Here is a 27,676-nt window from a genome sequence, read left to right on the forward strand (position 1 = left end):
AAAACTAACAATTTATTGAATGATATAGTGATTAGTACTAGTGAAATTGTTGATATCATAAAAACTATAAATCCAAAAAAAGCGTCAGGCCCGGATGTCATTAGTCATAAGATGCTTAAAATTTGTCCCGAAAAAATTGCAATTCCATTATGTATTATATTTAATAAATCCTTGCATCAGTGCAAATATCCTTCCAGCTGGAAAATTGCAAATGTTATAGCCTTATTTAAAAAGGGGGATAGTTCATTACCTTCCAATTATAGACCTATATCACTCATAAGTTGCATAGGCAAAGTCATGGAACGTGTTGTATATAAATATGTTTACAACCACTTACAAAGATTTAAATTAATTTATGAGTATCAATCGGGTTTTCTTCCTAAATGTTCAACGGTTCACCAACTGTTAGAAATATATAATTGCATATTGAACTCACTTGAAAAGAAAGAGATAAGTTGTTTTGTTTTTTGCGATTTCTCTAGAGCCTTTGATAAAGTTTGGCATGATGGTTTATTACATAAAATGAAGGCTTATGGTATAAATGGAAATCTGTTAAAATGGTTTAGAAGCTACTTAAGTGATAGAAAACAAAGGGTGGTTATCAAGCAATCTTCTTCAAAACTTTGCAGTATTTCAGCTGGAGTTCCTCAAGGGTCGGTCCTTGGACCATTACTTTTTATAATATATTAATGATATTGCAGAAAGACTTATTTCTCTGTGCAGACTCTTCGCAGATGACACATCGTTCAGCTGTGCGGATCGTGATGCTTTTCAGATAGAAACTGTGATAAACCATGATCTAGAAAAGCTGAACGAATGGTCCAAAAAATGGTTAATGTCTTTTAATCCAGATAAAACAGAAATTATGTTATTTTCTAATGTTGAAACCCCAGAAATGAACTTTATATTCAATGATAAAAATATACCTATTACAAATATTCATAAACATTTAGGGGTTACATTTAGCAATGATGCTAAATGGAATGCCCACGTTGATAATATTATCTTAAGCACGTCTAAACATATAAATATGCTAAGGAAGTTGAAATATAAACTGAGCAGGAAAAATTTAGAAAAACTCTATTTAGTTTTTATAAGACCTTTATTTGAGTATGCAAGTGAGGTTTGGGATAATATTGGGGTAGGTTATGTCAATAAACTGGAGCAATTACAGCTCCAAGCTGCTAGGATAGTTACGGGGTTACCTATATTCACAAGCTCAAGGATTATTTATGAAGAACTTGGATGGGAAACATTGGCTGAAAGAAGAGAGAGAAGAAAAATCCAAATGTTTTATAATATTCAAAATAATAATGTTCCAGAATATTTGTCAAATTTAATTCCCCAAAAAATACAAAGTATGACGGTCTATCCTCTACGTAATGGAAATGACATCATTATTCCATTCTGCAGACTACCATTAACTAATGATTCTTTTATTCCATCAACCATTCGTCTTTGGAATAATCTTGATGATTCAACTCGTGATGTGGAATCAATTAATAAATTTAAAACTGAACTAAAAAACCGTTATCCTCAGAGTAATATATTTGTACCGAAGCAATATGAATTTGGAAATCGAAAATTGAATATAATTCTCACCCAACTTCGATGTTTTGCATCATCCTTAAACTATGATCTATATAGGGTCAATATTATTTCTGACCCTTCCTGCCGCTGTGGTGTTAATCGTGAAGATTCCTATCATTTCTTTTTTAAATGTATATTATATTCAGACATACGAAATAAAATGTATGAAAGTCTGCGCTGGCTTCCAAATGATTGTAAAATTAACATAGAACTACTTACCTCGGGTAGTTGTCTTCTTTCTCTAGAGCAAAACCAAACCATTTTCAAAAATGTCTTTGAGTTTATTAAAAGTTCGGAAAGATTTCAAATTGTCTAGGTAGCAAACCATGATCGCACACACATCATCATCTAAGTAAAATTTCTTCTCCCCTTTTTTGTCCTTTTTATTTTTTCGTTTTTTTTGTTTTTTGTTTTGTTTTTGTTTTTTTGTTTTTTTTGTTTTTTTGTTTTTTTATTATTATTTGTTTTTTTTGTTGTTATTTTTTGTTTTTTTTTGTGTTTCTGTTTTCTAAATAATGATTTATATATTTTGATTTTTGATTTTTTTTCTGTATTATTATTGTTTTCTTTTTCTTCAATTTTCCGTCTTTTGATCCATATTTATATATATATTTACTAAATAGATATACCATTCTATACATGCATGCTCATACATATATTTTTGTATTATATTGCTATAAATGTTAAATGGAGAAGACTTCATAAGTCTGTTTGACTTGTGTCTTATCCAATTTGTACTTTAACAAATAAAATATGTTTAAACTAAGTACATTGACCAATGAACCATGAAGATGAGGTCAAGTTAATGTCAACCCTGCCAGACAGACATGTACACATTCCAACCATACAACACCATATATGGTTGACCTATTGCGTATAGCATCCGATAAACTGATAAAACTACAAAAATCTTATCATTGAGCAATGAACCATGAAAATAAGGTCAAGGTCACATGCATCCTGACAGACCGACAGCCAAATCATTGAATTTCATCTAACTAAACATAATTAACCTATTGCTTATAGAATCTGCTAAACTGACAAAACAATGCAACAGGAAAATGAGGTTAAGGTCATATGAAACTGGCCAGACATTCATATTTACCTTGCAATCATTCCACATACCAAATTAAGTGGTCCTATTGCTTATAATATCCGTGAAGAAGACCTTACCACAAAAACTAAATATTTTCTAATGATCCATTAAATGATGTTGATATCAGATGAAACCTACAAGCTGCACATGTACAATTACAGTCATTGCATACACCAAATATAGTTGGCCTATTGCTTGTAGTATCTGACATATTGGCTTCACGAACAAAACTTAATAGATTCATTAAATGAGGTTGAAGTCAGATTAACCATATCACACATGTAAACCTTGCTAGAAATCCATATAACAAATACTACTGTGAGTATTTCTCATGACAAAAAATAAAGCATATTTTTTTTTCTCTCGAGCAGTTACTGAGCCAGGAACAATAGTTCAAGCCCAATAGACATATGACAGACTGTAATGTGTAGCATCTGTAAACAAGGTTTGAATCATCTAAGAATGCTTAAAAATTAACATTTGAAAGCCAGGAATGTTCAAAATACCTAAATATGAAAGGAAATGACCAAAAGTCAACTTTGTCTGAAAATTTACATTGACACTGATTCTATCAATATTCTTGGTTTTAAATAGGCGTAACAGATAGCTTGCATCCCTTTGTCCGTTCATTTGTCTTTCCGTTCGTCCGTCTGTCCCGCTTCAGGATAAAGTTTCCAGGATAATTTTTTTTGGTCCAGGTAGTTTTTGATGAAGTTGAAGTCCAATCAACTTGAAACTTAGTACACATGTTCCCTATGATATGATCTTTCTAATTTTAATGACAAAGTAGAGATTTTCTCCCATTTTCACGGTCCACTGAACATAGAAAATGATAAAGCGGATGGGGCATCCATGTACTGGGGACACATTCTTGTTGTACATAGATCAGGTCATTAGTTTTCTCATTTGAATTGTTTAACATTTATCATTTCAGGGTCTATTATAGCTGACTATGCAGTATGGGTTATACTAATTATTGAAGGCCAAACAGTGACCTCAGTGACCTATTGTTTCATTGATTTTGTGTCATTTGGTCTATTGTGAAGAGTTGTTTCATTGACATTCATACCCCATCTTCTTATTTTTATATACCTGTAACTTTTCCATCTACAAATTTGTTGTGGGCAGATGAAAGAAAACATACCAATATATTCTGAAAAAAATTAGCCCTACAAATATATTTTCAGAAAATTCTTTCAATGTGTAATGAATTAACAAGTAGGATTTGCAAAATTTTATTTGTAATGTTACTAAGTAACAAAGAGCACTAGAAAAATGCCTAATGGCTAGTTCTTCTTCAGTCTGTGTTTTAAGGCATAACAACATGTCGCCTGGGCATAACAAATGTCGCCCCACAGAACTGGTTCTTAATATAACTCTCCAAATATACATCATCATCTACTTACAATGTCTCTATCTATGAGAAACAAAAACATGCAAAACAATTATGGCATCTGTATAAGAAAAAAATGTTTTCAAATGATTATTTTTATAAAAAAAAAAAGAAATTACAAAAAGTTGAGGTTTGCCCTTAACGATTTTGAAAAGGTGCTTTCAAAATACAATAAAGTCTGTTAATTATATTATTTGTTCATAGTTTTCAAGAAAATATGTTTTTTTTTTAAACAATAGAAATTTCTTAAGTGAATAATATATTATACTAGCTCCGGCTATATGTACTGATGTAAAAATTTCAAAAAAATCTTACAAATTATTTTCATGGCTAAGAGCAACTTAAAGAAGTATTTCAAGTGGAGATGTTATTGATCACTCCAACATAACTTATGTTTCAAATGGAATCAAAATACAAACTAGTTATTAAATATTCATTATCCTTAATTGTGAAAATCAATTTCATCTTTAAATTGGAAAATACAACATCTTCAATTCCAACCAGAAGCAAATAAATTGTTCATTGTAATAAAATATTGTTTTAGTAAATATAATACATGTTAATATTCATCATTCCTCATTTTGAACCTTAAATATATAAAAAATCTAAAAAATTATAAGGTGCCAGCTTCTTGATATTATAACCCAATCAGAACAAATTGAAAAGTTGCTCATTATTTTAACACCTCTTTTCCCCCAAATAATTTATATGTTTAATCAATTTTTTATTTCTTTTATTCAAAAAAGTATAGTACAACTATTTGTCTTCAACTATTATACATGTCTATTAAATTTTATAGTTAGCATATGTACTAAAATAGTGATTGGATATTTAAATGGCAAACATTGGTTTGATCCTTATATTGAACATAGAAATGTTATATAATATAAACTAAACCGTGAATACCCTTTGTTTAATAACATTTGAAGTCAGAGCATTTGAAATAAACTTGCTATTTACATGTAGTGTTTGCCATATATATTTTTTCATATTTAACTAAATCATACAATGACTTAATCATACATTGAAAATAAATTGAGTTAATACAACAAACTTCTGTCCAGTGTCGTCTATGTATAAATACCTATAACAAGTTTGATGAAAAATAGTTTTAGAAGACCTTTAAAACACATCATCTAGATTGCAGTACATGGAACTTTTTTTTCCCTTAGAGATACTTGATAAAATGTGTTAAGGATGTAGGACTATGCATCATTGATCTTGGGCCCCATCAAACACAGTTTTAGAATTAACCAAAAACAAATTAATAGAGTTTACAGAATTGCTTCATTGATCTGGCAATGAAAATGATTGGTGCTTCTTTCAAATCCTGGATTCTTGTCAATTTATAAATTACCAATGACCACATTTGACTTTTATGTTATATGATGATAATACCAGACATTCAATAATGTATACATTGTCTTGATAAGAATGCTGCATTAAAATTTCTCACTGACAAGCTGCTTTAATACCAAATATGAAGTCACAATTGATACTTGAGTAAATATAATGGAAATATTTGTTGGACGGATGGTCCAATGGACAGATGTACAGACAAGGTGAATTCAAAATTTTAATTAAAGAGCTCTGCCAATCTACTTATCTATGTTTCTTATTACATTGTGAATACTTACAACCTAGTGATTCTAGCAAAACAATCTCTGTGATTAAATGTACTACAAAATATGTTAAATTTTATATAAAAAATTTAAAGAGAAAATTCTTAAATGCAAATATGATGCTATTCTGATTATTTTTTCCTTATGTTGATACGATACAAATCACCGGAAAACTTTGAATAAAAAATAAACCATTAAATATTTTCTTTCCATTAAAACAGACTTTGTGACAACATTTTCCCTTAATGCTTCAACTGTGAATAAAAAACGTTATAAATCTGAAAATTAAATAAGTTTATACTGAAATACAACATTTAATTCCTGCTGAATTTTCTAAACAATAATTGAATACACATGATACAGGAAAACTAACATCTTATTATAGAAACCAATATAGTCTACATCACATACACAGAAAACCCATTCATCACTATCACCTTGACCTCATTCTGACATCACAGAATTCTTTAAGTAGAAGGTCAAAGGTCAAGAAATAGTCAGAGGTTCTGCTATCACTTTCAATTTATCTTCAAGGGAGGCAATCTGCTTCTTATTAAGCAGACGGTCAAAATGTCCTGATATTGTTGTCTGTGGAAGTTTAGGTTTCACCAGAGATTCTAATGGCACTGTAGCAAGGATACTCGCCAAATCATGTACAAACTGACACCTAAAAATAGAAAACAATACTACATTACTGCATACAATTAACCAGACTGTTGACACTTCATATAGTACCACCATTTTTCATTGTTTATTTGTTCATATTGTATTTAATTTTGCCACAATTCTTAACATAAATAAAATTGTCTTTAAAATAAGCCTTGTGGTTCTCTAAAGTTCCTTTTCTGAACTCTTTTTAAAGTTATCAATTCACTGTTGTGGATGCCAATGTTGTCTATGCATTATGTTTAAATACGTATATAATGATTCAATAAAATATGTATTTTGCAAGAGAAAATTAAGCAATAGATTTTCAAAAAGGAGATTTTTAAATCTGAAAGAAACCACCTTAAAAATATTTCTGCCAAAATGGTTCTAGTTGTTGGATAAGAATTAACCAGGTGCTCCGCAGGGCGCAGCTTTATACGACCGCAGAGGTCGAACCCTGAACAGTTGGGGCAAGTATGGACAAAACATTCAAGCATGATACAGCTCTGAATTTGGATTGTGATCAAATTTTTGACATTACATGGGTTTTTTTTACACAAAACAAATGCCAAGATTTTACAAATCAATTAAAGATTTCTTCTTCAAACTTTTTAAATCTAAAATTAAATAGTTGACACAGCATAGGTTTCTGACACAGAATGAATGTGGTCTAATGAACTTAAAAGGTTTTTTTTGCCTTTGAGCAAATCACTATGCTGTTGAATATTAATCCTCTCAAAAAAATGTTTGAAGAAATTTTCTTTTTATTTATGAAATCTGAAATGAGAAAAATTTAACCCCCCCCCCCCCCCTTTTTTTTCACATCCCCGTTTCCCTTTTTCAAAACTGATATCAATTCAAATTTCTAATGGAGTTTGCAACAATAACTACTCATTTAAATACATCATAAAATATTAAGATGTAAAAAAACTGCTTGTTATCACTGAATGGTAAAGATTATTTAAATTTATCAGTTGGTAGTAAAAAGTGTATATATATTGTATATTGTATATAACAAAGATTTAAGTTGATTCTGGGCAAAGAAAGATAACTCCATTTAAAAAAAATTCTTGCTATTGCACAAATAGGATATTTCTTGCTTACTATTCTGGACAAAGAAAGATAACTCTAATTAAAAAAAAATTTGCTATTTCACAATATTGTGCAATTAGATATTTCTTGCCATTGCACAATACTGTGCAATTGAAAAGACTTGCTATTGCAAAATACTTAATATAATAATTTTAGATCCTGATTTGGACCAACTTGAAAACTGGGCCCATAATCAAAAATCTAAGTACATGTTTAGATTCAGCATATCAAAGAGGCCCAAGAATTCAATTTTTGTTAAAATCAAACTTAGTTTAATTTTGGACCCTTTGGACTTTAATGTAGAATTTGAAATTTGAAAACAGGACCAAAAATGAAGAATCTACATACACAGTTAGATTTGGCATATCAAAGAACCCCAAGGATTCAATTTTTGATGAAATCAAACAAAGTTTAATTTTGGACCCTTTGGACCTTAATGTAGACCAATTTGAAAACTGGACCAAAAAAACTTCAATAATCAAGAATCTAAGTACATTTTTAGATTCAACATATCAAAGAACCAAACCGATTCATTTTTTGTCAAAATCAAACTAAGTTTAATTTTGGACCCTTTGGACCTTAATGTAGACCAATTTGAAAACGGGACCAAAAGTTGAGAATCTACATATACAGTTAGATTCGGCATATCAAAGAACCCCAATTATTCAATTTTGATGAAATCAAACAAAGTTTAATTTTGGACCCTTTGGGCCCCTTTTTCCTAAACTGTTGGGACCAAAACTCCCAAAATCAATACCAACCTTCCTTTTATGGTCATAAGCCTTGTGTTTAAATTTCATAGATTTGTATTTACTTATACTAACATTATAGTGCGAAAACCAAGAAAAATGCTTATTTGGGTCCCTTTTTGGCCCCTAATTCCTAATCTGTTGGGTCCTAAACTCCCAAAATCAATACCAAACTTCCTTTTGTGGTCATAAACATTGTGTTTAAATTTCATAGATTTCCATTTACTTAACCTAAGGTTATTGTGCAAAAACCAAGAAAAATGCTTATTTGGGCCCTTTATTGGCCCCTTATTCCTAAACTATTGAAACCAAAACTCCCAAAATCAATCCCAATCTTTCTTTTGTGGTCATAAACCTTGTGTCAAAATTTCATAGATTTCTATTAACTTAAACTAAAGTTATGGTGCGAAAACCAAGAAAATGCTTATTTGGGCCCTTTTTGGCCCCTTATTCCTAAAATGTTGGGACCAAAACTCCCAAAATCAATACCAACCTTCCTTTTATGGTCATAAACCTTGTGTTAAAATTTCATAGATTTCTATTCACTTTTACTAAAGTTAGAGTGCGAAAACTAAAAGTATTCGGACGCCGGACGACGACGACGCCGACGCCAACGTGATAGCAATATACGACGAAAATTTTTTCAAAATTTGCGGTCGTATAAAAAGAGAATTACAACTGTTTTCAAGCAGTGTTTTTATGCATTTTCCCACTAAATCTACACAAATCAATATTCTGCAATGGCTTAAAGTTTTGAAACTAGGAACTTGATCTTAATAGACTGTTTTTTTTTCAGGATATTATCCAGGTGTCCAAACAAAGAGCTATATGACAGGAAATGAGTAATTGCAATACCTCACAATTACTCTTCAGACCTGGGCAAAATTCTACCCTTATGTTGCAAAAGGTTAGACCTGATTTTACAGCACTTATTCACAGTGACTTTCCTAAACTAGTACTTACCACTCGGTCTGTAGCTGATTATCTATGTCTAATGGTGATGTATCTTTGTACAGCACTTCACCACGATGAATTAATGTACAAACGACAGAACTACCAAACTAGAAAAAAGAAAATAATTATTTCATTACTTTATCCTGAGAAATAAATTCCATGTGTAGAAATATTTAACAAAAATTACATTTCCCTATGGCATTATAATAGTCAATAATTATTATACAATTGCCACTTTTGTTGCTTGTCCTTAGTCTCAGGTGAAAAAAATTGTTGATCATAAAAATTTGTGGTTAACCAGTACCCAAAGTTCATGAAATTGATATCCCACAAATAATATAGAATCCATAGTAATCTTTTATTCATGTTCATATACGGCAGCAATTAAAACAAACCTTATTTTGCAAAGCTTGGGAAGCTGTATCAGTTTCTGACAGTACAGTTGATATGAACTGGACTAAACTTTTTAAATCACAGCTTTGTATCGTTCTGACAACAGGATCATGTAAAACCATTAATCCCTGAAAATATATAAATAATGAAATGTAATGTGTGTATGTCTTTTAAATCTGAATGTCAAGATTTTAAAATAATGAATATTGAGAAATTATTGCATGCACTTATTGTAATAGTTGAACAATTGATAAAAGCGTAATACAAAATATTGCAACTTTTAGAAATGCTGCCTAAAACAATGCTATCAACATTTAAAATAACCTTTTTTATTTTTGCTAAACCTATCCCTTAGCTATTTTGGTAAAATAAAGACATAAAATTTTTGAATTTACAATTATCAGCAAAACATAAGACAACAGATATATACACGGTTCCTGGGAGTTGCCAAACATACAGATTACTACGGTAAACTGAATTTCAGAAAGCAAAAAAATAATCTAATAATTTTAGTTTTCATTCAAACAAAAAAGCATTTTAGAATATAATTTATAGGTTTTACAAAATGTCCTTTCACAACAGAAATATGTTAAGTCTTCGAACATATGAATTTGATTCGATTAATTTATAGACTAGCAGTTAACATCAACAGTTTTATGAAAGTGTTATCTGATCTTTGGTTGAGTTGTTGTCTCTTTGACATATTCCCCATTTCCATTCTCAATTTGATCACTGTTGCAGTTGTTTTTCTAATTTACCTAAAGTTTTTTTTACAGTTAAATCTATAAAACTTAATTTTGGATGTAACGCTTCTTCTGATTGGCTGACATTGTTATGTTAATCAGCTCATAAACATAATTTTTGTCCAACATTTTACAAATAACACGCTATGCGGGTTATTCAGTGTGCACTACATTTTTGATGTTATTTCTTCATAGACAGAAAAAATATTACAGTCATTCCTTAAATGAAGAAAAATCTGTGATACAAAAATCACTGCGAAGTTGTCTCCCTTTGATGTTCTAATATGAAATTATCTTGTCGTCTTTATCTTTCAAATGCATTAAAAACAACTGCCATAGGAACCAAATGGACATGCAATGAATAATGACTTTAAACACAATGAATTATGGGTAGTTTTTACCTCATCCTGAGGGTCTTTCTTCAGCAGAACTTGTAATCTCTTTAATACTAACATAACCACATCTTCTGCATTTTTCTGAAATATAATTTCATTGGTTATTGTTTCTTTGGCCTGTTTCTATATTCTCATTTATATCTTTTAAATTTCTATGGCCGTTTTTATATTCTCATCTATATCTTTTAAAAATCTTTGGCCCATTTCTATTTTCTCATTTATATCGTTTAAAACCAAGTAAAAATGTCATCAATTTGATATGACAATGAATAATAAAAAAAAATTGTGTCCAGCCAATACTTGAAACAAGATCAAATTGGTACATATTGTAAAGACATAATTTTACCTACCCATTATCTTCAAATGTCAATCTTAAATATAATTTTTCAGCCAATAAAACAAAGTTTGCAAGCAAGTCCATCAAAGTTTTATTCACCATGGATTTCTATAAAAGCTCTAACTGATGTTATCTATTAGACTTACCTTTTCCAGGTTAGGTATACATCTAGCTACCAGTTTCCTGCCCTTTCTGACCAGAGCTCTAACTGATGTTATCTATTAGACTTACCTTTTCCAGGTTAGGTATACATCTAGCTACCAATTTCCTGCCCTTTCTGACCAGAGCTCTAACTGATGTTATCTATTAGACTTACCTTTTCCAGGTTAGGTATACATCTAGCTACCAGTTTCCTGCCCTTTCTGACCAGAGCTCTAACTGATGTTATCTATTAGACTTACCTTTTCCAGGTTAGGTATACATCTAGCTACCAGTTTCCTGCCCTTTCTGACCAGAGCTCTAACTGATGTTATCTATTAGACTTACCTTTTCCAGGTTAGGTATACATCTAGCTACCAATTTCCTGCCCTTTCTGACCAGAGCTCTAACTGATGTTATCTATTAGACTTACCTTTTCCAGGTTAGGTATACATCTAGCTACCAGTTTCCTGCCCTTTCTGACCAGAGCTTTAACTGATGTTATCTATTAGACTTACCTTTTCCAGGTTAGGTATACATCTAGCTACCAGTTTCCTGCCTTTTCTGACCAGAGCTCTAACTGATGTTATCTATTAGGCTTACCTTTTCCAGGTTAGGTATACATCTAGCTACCAGTTTCCTGCCCTTTCTGACCAGAGCTTTAACTGATGTTATCTATTAGACTTACCTTTTCCAGGTTAGGTATACATCTAGCTACCTGTTTCCTGCCTTTTCTGACCAGAGCTCTAACTGATATTATCTATTAGACTTACCTTTTCCAGGTTAGGTATACATCTAGCTACCAGTTTCCTGCCCTTTCTGACCAGAGCTCTAACTGATGTTATCTATTAGGCTTACCTTTTCCAGGTTAGGTATACATCTAGCTACCTGTTTCCTGCCTTTTCTGACCAGAGCTCTAACTGATATTATCTATTAGACTTACCTTTTCCAGGTTAGGTATACATCTAGCTACCTGTTTCCTGCCTTTTCTGACCAGAGCTCTAACTGATGTTATCTATTAGGCTTACCTTTTCCAGGTTAGGTATACATCTAGCTACCTGTTTCCTGCCTTTTCTGACCAGAGCTCTAACTGATATTATCTATTAGACTTACCTTTTCCAGGTTAGGTATACATCTAGCTACCTGTTTCCTGCCTTTTCTGACCAGAGCTCTAACTGATGTTATCTATTAGGCTTACCTTTTCCAGGTTAGGTATACATCTAGCTACCTGTTTCCTGCCTTTTCTGACCAGAGCTCTAACTGATGTTATCTATTAGGCTTACCTTTTCCAGGTTAGGTATACATCTAGCTACCTGTTTCTTGCCTTTTCTGACCAGAGCTCTAACTGATGTTATCTATTAGGCTTACCTTTTCCAGGTTAGGTATACATCTAGCTACCTGTTTCCTGCCTTTTCTGACCAGAGCTCTAACTGATGTTATCTATTAGACTTACCTTTTCCAGGTTAGGTATACATCTAGCTACCAGTTTCCTGCCTTTTCTGACCAGAGCTCTAACTGATGTTATCTATTAGGCTTACCTTTTCCAGGTTAGGTATACATCTAGCTACCAGTTTCCTGCCTTTTCTGACCAGAGCTCTAACTGATGTTATCTATTAGGCTTACCTTTTCCAGGTTAGGTATACATCTAGCTACCAGTTTCCTGCCTTTTCTGACCAGAGCTCTAACTGATGTTATCTATTAGGCTTACCTTTTCCAGGTTAGGTATACATCTAGCTACCTGTTTCCTGCCTTTTCTGACCAGAGCTCTAACTGATGTTATCTATTTGGCTTACCTTTTCCAGGTTAGGTATACATCTAGCTACCTGTTTCTTGCCTTTTCTGACCAGAGCTCTAACTGATGTTATCTATTAGGCTTACCTTTTCCAGGTTAGGTATACATCTAGCTACCTGTTTCTTGCCTTTTCTGACCAGAGCTCTAACTGATGTTATCTATTAGGCTTACCTTTTCCAGGTTAGGTATACATCTAGCTACCTGTTTCCTGCCTTTTCTGACCAGAGCTCTAACTGATGTTATCTATTAGGCTTACCTTTTCCAGGTTAGGTATACATCTAGCTACCTGTTTCTTGCCTTTTCTGACCAGAGCTCTAACTGATGTTATCTATTAGGCTTACCTTTTCCAGGTTAGGTATACATCTAGCTACCTGTTTCCTGCCTTTTCTGACCAGAGCTCTAACTTATGTTATCTATTAGGCTTACCTTTTCCAGGTTAGGTATACATCTAGCTACCTGTTTCTTGCCTTTTCTGACCAGAGCTCTAACTGATGTTATCTATTAGGCTTACCTTTTCCAGGTTAGGTATACATCTAGCTACCTATTTCTTGCCTTTTCTGACCAGAGCTCTAACTGATGTTATCTATTAGGCTTACCTTTTCCAGGTTAGGTATACATCTAGCTACCTGTTTCTTGCCTTTTCTGACCAGAGCTCTAACTGATGTTATCTATTAGGCTTACCTTTTCCAGGTTAGGTATACATCTAGCTACCTGTTTCTTGCCTTTTCTGACCAGAGCTTTAACTGATGTTATCTATTAGGCTTACCTTTTCCAGGTTAGGTATACATCTAGCTACCAATTTCCTGCCTTTTCTGACCATCATAAGATGTAGGAAGTCATCACTTATCACATATTTATACAGTGAGTAAAGCATATCATGTCTTTGTTCAAATAAGGGAGTTCTTTAAAAAAAAGAAAAAGAAGATTACAATAAACTCTCATCTATATGTAGATATGCAAATTCTTAGTTACTTAATTGCAAGTGATTATTGGTTCTAGCATATTAAAGAACTTATTGAACGGTTTTACACTAGTCATTGCTGTTTGGTGTAAGCCAAGACTCATTGTTGAAGAACCTACTTTGATCTATAATGGTTTGCTTTTACAAATTGTGACTTTGATGGAGAGTTGTATCATTGGAACTCATACTACATCTTCTTACATCTATTCATTATTTAGGTATGAACAGACTGATCCAAACTTTGGATACTTAAATGTGGTATCATTAAGAATCACTAATAAATATCTAAAACAACTGAATGTATGAACAATACTGTAAACCAACTTATTTTTGGCGAGCGATTTTTTTTCGCGACTTCATGAGTAAAAAACATTCGCGAATATAAATTGTCGCCAAAATGTAAAACTTGGATTATTTCTTAGTTAACTTCCTCAGGTAAATTTGAGAATCACGAAATTTAATCTCTGCGAAATGGACTAAAAATGGCTAAACGCGAAATAAAGTATCCGCAAAAATAAGTTGGTTTACAGTATATGATTTTGCTACATCTATCATGTCTATCTTGTTCCAGTATCATTTATCTGTGTGATTCTGCTCGTTGACATGACTATACTGGAAACAATAAACATATTTACACTTTTGGTATTTAGCTGAATTGCGCCTCCGAATGACCTTAGATCCCCCCCCCAAGGGAAACAACTCTAATCAGTCATTTAATCGCAATTTCAATATAACAGAATCTTTTTTGCAATTCATAGTACAGAAAAGGTTGTTTCCAACAATTCTTTCATGTGACCTTGAGTGACCCTTGAAATTATATAGAGTTCATATCCATGCCTTAAATTTTTTTCAATGTAATTTCATCCCCCTACTTAATATCCTATGCATGAAATATATAGAAATAAATTTGGAAGGTGTATGAAAAAAAATTGCACATTAAACACAGTCCACACTAAGGACTCTATTCGTAGACAATGAAAATCAAAGAACGATAACTGTCTTCCTAGACCAAATGTGCAATCAACAACTAGTCCAAACCTTGTTGTAATTTATGTAAAAACTCACTAATTGAATCTCAATAATAAAATCTTTTAAAGTTTTGTTTCATAATAATGAAAGCATATATATTTCTCGGATATGTATGCATATGATATGTTACCTAGCTTCATCTGGTAGAGCTAATATTTTCTTCTCGATATCATCAACCTCCAGCAATAAGTTATACCCCTAAAACAAACAGTTAGAGATTATATTCCCGGAAAAAGATGACTGGAATAAAATAAATTCTAAAAAAAAATTATATGACAATTATATGATTATTTCAATATAGGTAATATATACTTCTAGAAAATAAAATATTAACTGGTTGAAAAAATATCCCTAAAAAAAACAAAAATGCTTTTCTCTAGAAACAGTGTATATCCTTAGAAACAGACTAAAATTGTATTAATTATTTTCCTAGAAACAAGACAATGTAATAGGTCAATACATAAAAAAACTTAATATTACATTTACAGCACTCCCATTTTCTAATACTGTGAATTCATTATTATTTGTTGGATAACAATTTTCATGAACTTCATGGGAATAGTTGAAACACCAAATTAAATGAGCAACGAATGACAAGTATCCTGTAGGCTTTTATGCAGACTTCGTAAAAACCACAATATTAGATATCAACAAACATGACAGTTTTCCTTAAGGATGTACTTAGGTGAGGTTAGGTGAAAATTAATAAATCAAGAATTTAAAATTGATACTTTAAGCTGGTAGAGCCTTTTTTAAGGATAAAAATAAGCTAAAATATTGATAGGTCATGGACCTCCTTTTCGAAATATTTGAGATTAAAAATATGGCGGGAAAAGGTTGAATCGGACTTTTACCTTATGTTTGCATTGGTATTATTTGGGTCCCAAAACAAAAGAAAGAAAAATAAGAATCTTCTTAAATTTTGGTAAATGGCCTTTCATGAGCTATTTAGTCTTATATGAAAAAATAAATAGGTGTTATGGGGCAAAATATTTTATCTTGTTTTGTATGAAAAAACATCAGGGAGTCCAAAAAATTTTACATGAATTCCAAAACCTCACCTAAGTACATTCTTAATCCACAAAAATTTGTGCCTACGAAAATAAACGAATAAACAGTATTCCTATTTTTGGATTGATAATAAAGGCATATAAAACTTTACCTTCTCAATTTCCATCAGTAACTGTCTAGCCTTTCTTAAATCTTTATTTGCACTCTGACCTTGACCCTCGTCATGAATATCATGTGCATGCAAATCAATAATTTGTCGAGGATTGTGCACACTGGATGTGGTCAACCTACCTAGAGACCCTTCAAACTGAGCTAAAAAATACAATATTATTATATAAATATCTTGATCATCAGTAATTCAACAACAATAAGTTACTTGAAAATGTGAAATACAACAAATAAAATAAGGTATGTATAACTCCAATCAAACACTTCTTTAATACAGAATTAATATTCTAATGCAAAATTGTTTTTTTTAATTCTTCTAGTCCCCCCCCCCCCCCCACCCCATTTTCTTTGAATTTAAAAGAATTTATAATGCAAACCCTAAATAAGAAATGAAACACTTGAATTACTCAGAATACACAAAGTAAGTTAGGTTCTTTAAAAAAATGATCATTTCAGTTATTTGTGTCATTGGGCTGTTGTCATAATAATGTAACCCTATTAAATACATCATGTACATATATTTACATTCCAAAATTAAAAAACCAGATGCTCTGCAGGGCGTAGCTTTATACGACCGCAGAGGTTGAACCCTGAACGGTTAGGGCAAGTATGGACACAACATTCAAGCTGGATTCAGCTCTAAATTTGGATTGTGATTAAATAGTTGACACAGCATAGGTTTCTGACACAGAATGAATGTGTTCTAATGAACTTAAAATTTTTGTTTCTCTTAGAGCAATTCACTATGCTGTTGAATATTAATCCTCTCAAAAAAATGTTTGAAGAAATTTTCTTTTTTATTTATGAAATTTCAAATGAGAAAAATTGAACCCAATTTTTTTAATCACATCCCCCTTTCCCTTATTCCAAAACTAATCTCAATTAAAATTTCTAATGGAGTTTGCAACAATAACTACTCATTTAAATACATCATAAAATATTAAGATGTAAAAAAACTGCTTGTTATCACTGAATGGTAAAGATTATTTTAATTTATCAGTTGGTAGTAAAAAGTGAATATACATTGTATATTGTATATAACAAAGATTTAAGTTGATTCTGGACAAAGAAAGATAACTCCAATTAAAAAAAAAATCTTGCTATTGCACAATATTTTGCAATTAGATATTTCTTGCTTACTATTCTGGACAAAGAAAGATAACTCTAATTAAAAAAAAATTTGCTATTTCACAATATTGTGCAATTAGATATTTTTTGCCATTGCGCAATACTGTGCAATTGAAAAGACTTGCTATTGCACAATACTTAATATAATAATTTGAGATCCTGATTTGGACCAACTTGAAAACTGGGCCCATAATAAAAAATCTAAGTACATTTTTGGATTCAGCATATCAAAGAACTTCAAGATTTCAATTTTTGTTAAAATCAGACTAAGTTTAATTTTGGACCCTTTGGACCTTAATGTAGACCAATTTGAAAAAGGGACCAAAAGTTAAGAATCTACATACACAGTCATGACAGTTAGATTCAGCATATCAAAGAACCCCAATTATTCAATTTTGATGAAATCAAACAAAAGTTTAATTTTGGACCCTTTGGGCCCCTTATTATGTTGGGACCAAAACTCCCAAAATCAAACCCAACCTTTCTTTTATGGTCATAAACCTTGTGTTTAAATTTCATAGATTTCTATTTACTTATACTAACGTTATGGTGCGAAAACCAAGAAAAATGCTTATTTGGGTCCCTTTTTGGCCCCTAATTCCTAAACTGTTGGGACCTAAACTCCCAAAATCAATACCAACCTTCCTTTTGTAGTCATTAACATTGTGTTTAAATTTCATTGATTTCTATTTACTTAAACTAATGTTATTGTGCGAAAACCAAGAATAATGCTTATTTGGGCCCTTTTTTGGCCCCTAATTCCTAAACTGTTGAGACCAAAACTCCCAAAATCAATCCCAACCGTTCTTTTGTGGTCATAAACCTTGTGTCAAAATTTCATAGATTTCTATTAACTTAAACTAAAGTTATAGTGCGAAAACCAAGAAAATGCTTATTTGGGCCCTTTTTGGCCCCTAATTCCTAAAATGTTGGGACCAAAACTCCCAAAATCAATACCAACCTTCCTTTTGTGGTCATAAACCTTGTGTTAAAATTTCATAGATTTCCATTCACTTTTACTAAAGTTAGAGTGCGAAAACTAAAAGTATTCGGACGCCGGACGACGACGACGACGCAGACGCCAACGTGATAGCAATATACGACGAAAATTTTTTCAAAATTTGCGGTCGTATAAAAATTATATGGAATCAGACATTTTTCATGGAAAATTCTCAATTAAATTAATATAAGGCAGGCATTACCTGTAAATGGGGACAAAGTCTGTATGAATTATTTTTTTGTAACTTTAATATTTGTTAAAAAAAAGGAATGGAAATACCGTAATGTTTCCCGGATTTTGGTTCTGTTGTTAGGGATTTTAGTTGTGATGTTATGAAAGTTATGACGTCATATACAATGTAAACAAAGAAACGCTATCATCAGGTAACGTTTTTTCATAAAGGAATTATTAAAAATGAAATTGGTATTGCGTTCTTTCCTATTTTATACAAGACTGATAAATATATATTTTACTCCAAGTTTCATACATATGAGACCGGAAAAGGAAGTACATTGTAGATTTCTGTGCAGATCCGGAAATTCAAAAACGTGACAAAAAAAAAATTGAATGATTTTGAGTTCATTAGTACAATGAAAATATCGGGAAAATTTTCCCGATTTTTTTTTTTTTTATTGAATTTTCTACTGTTATTTGGGAGTTTGTCCCCATATAAAATGATAACATATGGGCACATTTCACACAGCAGTATATCTAAGAGTAAATAAATGATTGACTGATAAAATTTTCTAATCATCTGTACATGTATTTACCAGGTTTATAGGCCCTTGTCTCTAGCTTAGCCATGGCAGGTATTACTAGTTCTGCTAGATTTTTACCATCTATCTCCCCATTCTCTATCTGTTTCTGTCTTTCCAGTGCCTTCTTCTTTATGGCAAATGTCTATAATCAAAACAGTTTGCAATTACAATCTTGCTCATTAAATCACATTATCTTACACTGAGACATAAAATATTTGAACTTTCTTTTACAGCTTGAGTGATTGAACCTTGCAAATTACCTTCAATTTGTCAAATGTACTGAATACTGTATTCTGACTAAGATATATTATCAAAAACAATTATAATTTTCTATTCCAAAACAAATATTGCATATGTAAGTTGTAAAGATGACTTTTGGTTGATATTACAGTAGCCCTAAAGTAATTAATCACAAATTGATTAAAAATTGACATTTAAACTTCCTGCATGAATAATAGACTTGACCTTCATACAGATATCGATGCTAAATCAAAATGCAAAACACCCTCATTCTTAATAAGTTACTAACTGTGTAATAATAATCATCTATATAAGGATTATCTGTCTGTAACTGCAACAGCTGTATCTTAATAATCCAGTCTTTTTCTTTCTGTGTCATCAGGCCTGCATAATCGTCCAATCTACGATGTTCAATATCAGCATTGTACTCGTAGTATCGTCTATTGTTATATGGCCTGTTCTGTCTATAGTCTCTATCTCTATAATTCTCTCTATGTTCTTGTTCTCTATAATTTCTTGATACAAAAGTCAAAAAGTTTTTAATTTTTTCACTGTTGAACTTTAATATTTTCAGTATGATTTCAGATCTACCAAAATTTTAAGAACATTTTTTTCTAAATTAATTTTTGTTACTATACTGTAAATTCAGAAAATATTGCCTGCATTTATCATTGGGATTTTTCAAGAATTGACAAAAATGTGAAACTGATAATTGCAAATCAGAAGAAAAAAACAGGTCTATTCTTCAGTTATCAGAATGTGCTTTCATATTGGGATTCTCATTCAGACACCTTATTCATGTTATTCGCAAAGGAATGGGTTCAGTAAGACCCCTTTTTGGCCCCAAAATACAAAATCCTTCTGCTACATAAATATGGGCTGTTTTCGACAATACAATGCACATATATCGGGTACTAGCATTATCAAGTCATGCTTAATTACTGACATGACTGAAATCTTCACAAAATTAGCATTTTAGTATAATTTTAGATGGTTTCCGTCTTAAATGAAAGTGTCCACATTTGTGTTCATTCATAAAATTGAAATATAAGTTGTATTTGATGATGATACATAATATATATAAAGATTGAGGATGAACACGGATGCAGCCGCTTTCATTTTTGACAAAAACCATCTGAAAAGTAACGTATTTGATAGATTTTTCACATTTAAGCTTGAATCGGAGTGTTTTTAATGACTAAATCTGTTAAAATCTTTCACATAAACTAATCGAATCTATTGAAATAGACACTTAAGTGTTTAAAAGGTGTTTAAAATCTTTCTTCAGATGAACTAGAAATTTGAGGCCAAAATCAGCCCTTACCAGACCTACATATATTCCTTTATAAAAACCTGAATTTACATTGATAAATTTTGTAGCATGTTACAACGGTGGACAAAAAAAATCATGTTTCTTGAGAATTAATTGTTTTCTTAGATATTTATGCTTCTACACTATATATATTAAGGAATGCAAACAAAAATAATCTCATAAATGAAGCTTAGCACATACTCAATGAGTCCATTTGTGAATAATTAAAACCATAGATTCTTCAAACTTCTCAAAAAATTAAACAGTTTCAAATCCTGTAAAGATTGTATGCATTTTGTTCAAAAAGTTTGATTTTTAAAAAGCAATAATATGGATTACAGGATGTGAGCTTAAAAAAACCCAAGATATTTAAAGAGATTAAAACATATCAATTAAATTCAGTTAACTTCCTTTTATAACGGTTGTATGTAAGTTTTGTTTATTTCTTTTTATACACAAGTTGTAAATACACAATTATGGGGAAGAACTGAATACTAGAAAACATGTCAAAAGTAAAATGTTTACCAATAGATATATATAGATATATTGATAAACTTACGGATGATTTTGCTTATCTCCCCAGTTTTGATATGTCCCTCTTCCTCTCCCTCGAGTATGTCGTGGGTCTGTGTTTCCATTATGATGATGCTGATGTGGTATCCTAGGTGCAATAAAGTCAAACAATGTCACAGGTTTCACCATTGAACTAAATTGGCAAAATTGAAAGCAAAATTGAAAGTTGAATAATTTTAGTCAAATGTTTTCAACACCTTCACCTTTGAACCATCAGCCAAAACATGCAAGCAGCCTAAAAGTTGTTCTGCTGATTACATGTCTATATCCATACTTGTGTTAGATTCTTTGCACTTTTTTCCCTTCAATCTTCATATTATGAGAATTAACAATCTTTTTTGAAGCTCAAAAATCCTATTACAACCTATTACTGTCAAATGAGACAACTTTGTTCCAAAATATTTTTTATAAAGAATGAATTTTCCTTATAACGTAATGAAGACCTTGTTTGGAAACATGACATGTTGTGCCTTAGGCTTATTACACCTGAATACACAACAATCATAATACATATGATGAATATGCATGTTCTTATGTAATTATATTATGTTTACAGTTAGTGCAAGAAAGTATGATTGATGTCCTTAAACAATTAAACGGCAATAAAAAGTGATTATACATTTAACAAGACAGCTTAGAACAACTCAGCATTATTTAAAAAATAAAAACTTCTTTAAATGAGAGATTGCTGTTATTTATCAATAAAGCTGTGAAGGGTATATATATCTCCCTCCTTCATGTGCCCCTCCCACCCCCAACCATCACCATAGTGCAAAAAAAAGTCTATCTAAGATATCCATATTCGTTTATCATCGCATTGAAAAAATAGCCTTCCACCTATTATTGTTGCGAAGAATCCTTTTCACCTTTTCCCTTCTTTTAAAAAAAATTACCTGTTTGGCTGTGGAGTACTAAAGCCTGCAGGACTGTGTCCTAGACCAGGGTGAATAGGAAATCTAGCTGTTGGACTAGGGTGGTGATTAGCAGGACTATGATATGAATTATTTCTGTTGGTGTATGGGCTCTGTTGGTGTGGGGCTGGACTATTATAAGGACTATGATTTGGTGGTACTGATCCTCTTCCCATCTGCCTCGGAATTCCAATGGGTGCAGTTGGTGCTCCTCTGTTAGCTGTTTAAACAAATAACTTAAATATAATTCTTACAGAAAAATGCAATGCATTTGTTCTTTCTGATTTTTTAAAGCACTATAAAGAAGTATTCAATTAAGATGAACATAAATAAATAAATGTGTACTACACAAAAACTACTAAATAAAATTCTTATTTTTGTTTACTCCCTGAAAATTAAAGATATGGAGTCGTCAATGTAGTAAAAATATTATGGAAAATATATGTGATTGTATATCTAACTGACTGATCTTAAAGAGATTGATAATAGCCAAGGTGTTTTAGGACTATCAATGGATATATAACATGTATAACTAAATGAGTCTGTACAACATGAAGATTCTACCTCATCTCCCTATTGATAATGATATCTACTTAAGATAGTTCAATTTTTAATCTATAAAAAAGTTTACACAGCATTTTATTATTTCAACATTTAACTTATGAAATATATGTTAATACAATCACATGAATATATGTGTAACTCATGCACAAGCTAATAAATCCTATATAGTGGATTTAATTTAAATCATTTAAAACTTGTAATAAGAAATTAGTGTCTGAATAGATGTTTTCTGTGCACTGTTAACAGACACACACGGTGATCTTCAACTTTTGCTTAGAAAACCTTATTGGGTGACAATTATAATGATATATCTATTATTCCTAGTCATGTATCAATCAGACAAATGTACTTAAACTACCCTTTCATGATTATTTATCTATTATCTATGATGGTTTGGGATACATATTCAATACTTTCCTTGAGAATAGCAAATTTAATTCTTAATTCTGAAAATAATTCAAAGTACATAATCACAATTTTTATTTTGTATACCAGTAAAGCTGGCTTAAGCTGCACCATTAATAAACATCTGCTCAATGAGCGCATGATACGCCTTTTGCATTTTCAAACAAGAATGTGTCCCAAGTACAGGGATGCTCCATTCGCACTATCATTTACTATGTTCAGTGGACCGTGAAAATGGGATAAAATCTCTAATTTGGCATTAAAATAAAAGGTCATATCACAGAGAACATGTTTACTAAGTTTCAAGTTGATTGGACTTCAACTTCATTAAAAACTACCTTGACCAAAAACTTTAACCTGAAGCGGGACAGACGGAGGAATGGACGCGCAGACCAGAAAACATAATCATGATAATGCCCATAAATGGGGCATGAAAATAAAGTACAATGACTTCTCAATGTCATATATAAGAAATTTATGAAAATCAAAAGAGAGCTGACATCAATAGTTATCAACAATTCACCAATGTTTCATGAGAATTGCTGAAAGCATTTTTTGAGTTTTTGTCTGAAAACTGGAAAATCCCCCCTTTTTTTAAAGAATAAAATCCCATAAGGCCAACCTTAAAAATATGTTTGTTTGCAGTTTTCCAACTGTACCTTCAGACTGAAGGGTCGGTAGGTAGGAAAAATATTTTATTTTATCAGCCAAAATACAGTTTAAACAAGCAGTTACACTAAACCAAGTTTCTTGTGAAGAAAAAAAAACATTTTAAAACAACAAACACTGGACATGCTGAAAACCAACATCAAATGAACAGGCATTTTCAGATAAAAAACTTTTTAACCAAAACTGAAACTTTAACATAGTGTCATTATCCAATTTATGACATAAAATATGGTATAATTATTAAATACTGGAACACTTATAAACAAGGAATGTCATTATGACTAGAACTGTTTTAAAGAAATATATTCAGACATGTATGCTTCTTGACTAGAATGTTTTCATGAGTAGAGTATTTTCATCAGAAAAATGTAGATATTAAAGATTTATAAGACAATGTATTAATGTATTAAAGAGTGTATTTTTAATAAAAAAAAAAATAACCATTGAATCTTCCTCAATTGAAAAAAAAGGCAACTTGAAAAAAAAGTATTAAGACATTGACTGTTTTCATATTTCTAACAATATCTAATTATATGTGATAAGGTTATATTTTTGCCAGGCTTTAATGAAAACCAAAGAAATCTAAAGTTTGGGGTGAAATCCATAGCACCCCATTAAAAGTAAATGGTCTGTACTGAAATGTTTTTTAATGCATAATAAAATTGGCAGCATAGCTCCTAAGGACATGTTTTAATTGAATTCACACAGGCCACACAGTTTGGGTATATTTAATATTGTAAGAAAGAGAATAATTGCAATGAATGGGGCAGCCCCCCTTATCCTAAAGGAGCATACTCATTGCAATCGAAGATAGATTTAATATAGAGAGACGGTATATTTATTTTTCAAGCTAACCATTCATTTTCTCTACATCTTTGTGTAGTTAGGGTTGCTTCTTATTGATTTGGCATGATCTATATCCATTAACATTTCAAATGAGCCCTTCCTCCGTACAGGCGTGTTTACAGATATCCATGAAGATTTAAGTCACGGAGGAGTGGTTTCATCTTTGTCGTCTTCACAACGATTTGTAGAAAATATGCCATACTTCAAGCTGCTGTCGAATTATTTAACCACTGAAATTGGTCCATAAAGTCAGGCTCCACAGATTCTGTACCCGATTTGTTTGAGACAGAATGGTTATCGTGTCAGTTATGAATATCCGCTGCATCATCGTCAATGATATCATCACACATCATTACATGTGCCTGAATCTGTATAAACAGTTTACTAATAAACTTTTTTGTTTGTTATTTGTCTTAAAATTGACATGAGACGACAGCGTAAAGTACTCCTCCGTGACTTCATGGATACCTGTAAACAATTTCCATGTGCTTTATCATTAAATGGTCACATGAATGCTTGACGGGAAGCTAAGAAAAACCGAACTTGAAATGCGTAATTGACCCAGACTTTAAATCATTTCCGGAAAGGACCCAAAGTTCCGGATCGTGTCAATAGAAATATTAAAAAAAATTTCTTCAAATTTAAAGCAATAAAATTTTCACAGTCAGGAGGATTTTCAAGGGTCGGTCGGTAAACTGCAAACAAACAATATTTTAATTTAAGCCTAACTCAGCAATGTAAAATCTAATATTTATAAAATTATACAGCGAGCTTACATCAATAGATATATAACAATTCACCAAAGTTTCATGAGAACTGCTGAAAGCATTTTTGAGTTATTATCAGAAAACTGGAAAATCCCCCTTTTTTAAGAATAAAACTCCATAACTTAGAAATGTACAAGCTAAATGTTTTAAAAGTAGAAAGGGAGCTCATGTCAATAGATATTAACAATTCACCAAAATTTCTAGCACGTTGGTGAAAGCATTCTTGAGTAATTGTCCAAAAACTGGAAAATCCCTCTTTTTTTAATGAATAAAACTCCATAACTCAGAAATGTAAAATTTAAAATTTATAAAAAACAAAAGGGAACTTATGTCAATAGATGTTAACAATTTACCAAAGTTTTATGCAAATTAATAAAAGTGTTTTTGAGGTAATGTCTGACATATTGACAACAGACGGACAGACAGACACAGTATACCATAATATGTCCCTTAAACGGGCATATAAAAACTAGATTTTAAGGGACCTTAAACAAATAAGAAATGTTCCAAAGTTATTTTTATATTGTACTACTAGATCCTTCATATTGGTGCTTTTTTCTGATTTACTTAGTTGACTCATCGGTAACCATACCACATCTCTTTATTTTGATATTGACCTACCCAACATTTCCAACAACTGACCCCTGGCATAGGGTGAGATCAATCGTGCCTGAGACAAAGGTGATTGCATGATGAGAGGGGACACTGAATAAGTGGGAGGTGAAGGCGTGGTTCTACGCCCTGGTGTTAAACCCATCATTCCTGTTAGAAAGTAGAATACACACATTGACAGATTACATAAGTTATGACAGTGGTGGAATTCTGGATCTTACATTCACATCGATTTACTGCATTTTCTTTGAAATTCTTGTGCAAAAAAATAGATCACCGTTAACATGGTTAGGAAAATTTTCACAAAGATCCTTCAACTTTCTTGACTAAACACAATGAAATAACCAAAGTTACATTACTTGAAAAGTTGTAATTCTTTCTAGAGTTTTTTATGTACAACTATTCTTATTTCAAGACTTCTGGGACACTGAACAGTGGTCCATGATTTAAATAAGTTACATTTACAATTGAAAAGATGAACAAGCAACATAGCATATCACAATGCTGATTTTTCAAGTGTTGTGTCTAGTAAGAAACTGAAGGACCTTTCTTTTTCTTAATAATCAATTCTTAGTATTATTTGTATTCAAATTTTTCACAACAAAATGTAAACAGTTATAAAATACCTGATTTGTTTAAAGCAGTTTAAATCTGAAGGCAAGATCCAGTACACATATACAAGAATTCTGAATATTAATATTCTAGCTAACATAAAGAAAATACATACGAAACCATTTGTCTAGCTATTCATATGTACATGTATTCAGTTATCTTCATGTAATTTTCCATGTGAAATATTTTGATCTTTTTAGATTTATTAAGAGCATAAATTACACTGTAAATATGAAATATTTCAGTTTTTTACTGTGATAAAGATATACAAGTAAATGGTAGCATAGAAGCATTCCTTTGCAAAATAATCTTTGGCTTTATCTTTTGACTCTTCGGTGCTTCAATTTGAACTTATTTCAAGGAAAACACCTAAATAGTTCTTTCATTTAGCTGTAATTTACAAGCTCTGTATCCCCTTAATAATCCAACATAGAAACATATATTTTAATATCTCTTTTTCAATCAACTTGCCAGATCAATTTGATTTTAAATTAATTATTCAAATCATTCTTGTCCATGTGAACAAAATGCTTTAAATGACTTAAACGTAGACTTATAGGATTTGGATAGTGTTTACAAAAATAGAAGAAAAAAAAGGAAAATTGGGAATTCTTAAATATAACATGTATAAAGAATAAAGAATAATTAGTACAAATAACATGAATAAGTAACAAATTCTGCTTAATTGTCATAACAACCTCACGGTGGTGAATAGGGTGTTGAATAAATCATTACAGAGCTTGGCACACAGGTAAAAAATATCAAGATTTAAAAAAATATTTCTAGTGCTATAATATAGCATGGCAAAAGTGTCATATGTATAATTAATTGCTCCATATTCTTGACGAAAAAAGGTTTAATAACAAACAAAAAGTTACAAAATATAAAGTATAAACCTTCAGCTTGGTGCCTATGTAAATTTTATACTTTTGCATTCAACATGATAGATTACTGTGAATTCAGAAATTATTGTTATGTGTTGGATTAATTCTTTGTAAATTTGTTATAGAAATATTCTTCAGATTTTCCACAAATGATTTGAAGATTTATATGCAGGATTGAAGATATTGCTTAAAATGTACATTGCAACTATGTTCAATTTTCAGTTTGGTCATCCTGAGAGACAGTAAAGTAACACTGATATTTATAGATTAATCATGGATCTTCA

At 31.3% G+C, this 27,676-nt stretch overlaps 1 protein-coding gene across 4 annotated transcripts in view; it reads right to left on the reverse strand.

Annotated features, from left to right (window-relative positions):
• Positions 1 to 3,905: 3,905 nt before the first annotated feature.
• Positions 3,906 to 27,676, reverse strand: part of LOC139491022 (protein PAT1 homolog 1-like) — a 39,543-nt gene continuing 15,772 nt past the window's right edge. Inside the window, exons 9-20 of one of the 4 annotated variants that reach the window (XM_071278271.1) lie at positions 25,906 to 26,046; positions 22,016 to 22,253; positions 21,109 to 21,210; positions 19,527 to 19,752; positions 19,010 to 19,139; positions 16,095 to 16,255; positions 15,063 to 15,130; positions 13,709 to 13,844; positions 10,682 to 10,756; positions 9,540 to 9,665; positions 9,154 to 9,251; positions 3,906 to 6,368 (exon numbers count right to left, since the gene is read on the reverse strand). In XM_071278271.1, coding sequence (XP_071134372.1) covers positions 6,188 to 6,368; positions 9,154 to 9,251; positions 9,540 to 9,665; positions 10,682 to 10,756; positions 13,709 to 13,844; positions 15,063 to 15,130; positions 16,095 to 16,255; positions 19,010 to 19,139; positions 19,527 to 19,752; positions 21,109 to 21,210; positions 22,016 to 22,253; positions 25,906 to 26,046 — 1,682 coding nt within the window. In that variant the 3' untranslated portion in view covers positions 3,906 to 6,187. Of the gene's footprint in view, positions 6,369 to 9,153; positions 9,252 to 9,539; positions 9,666 to 10,681; positions 10,757 to 13,708; positions 13,845 to 15,062; positions 15,131 to 16,094; positions 16,256 to 19,009; positions 19,140 to 19,526; positions 19,753 to 21,108; positions 21,256 to 22,015; positions 22,254 to 25,905; positions 26,047 to 27,676 lie in introns of all 4 variants that reach the window. The other 3 variants (XM_071278270.1, XM_071278272.1, XM_071278274.1) reach the window with 3 other exon arrangements.

The sequence above is a fragment of the Mytilus edulis genome, chromosome 10 (assembly GCF_963676685.1).
Source record: "Mytilus edulis chromosome 10, xbMytEdul2.2, whole genome shotgun sequence".
Taxonomy (NCBI): Eukaryota; Metazoa; Mollusca; class Bivalvia; order Mytilida; family Mytilidae; genus Mytilus; species Mytilus edulis.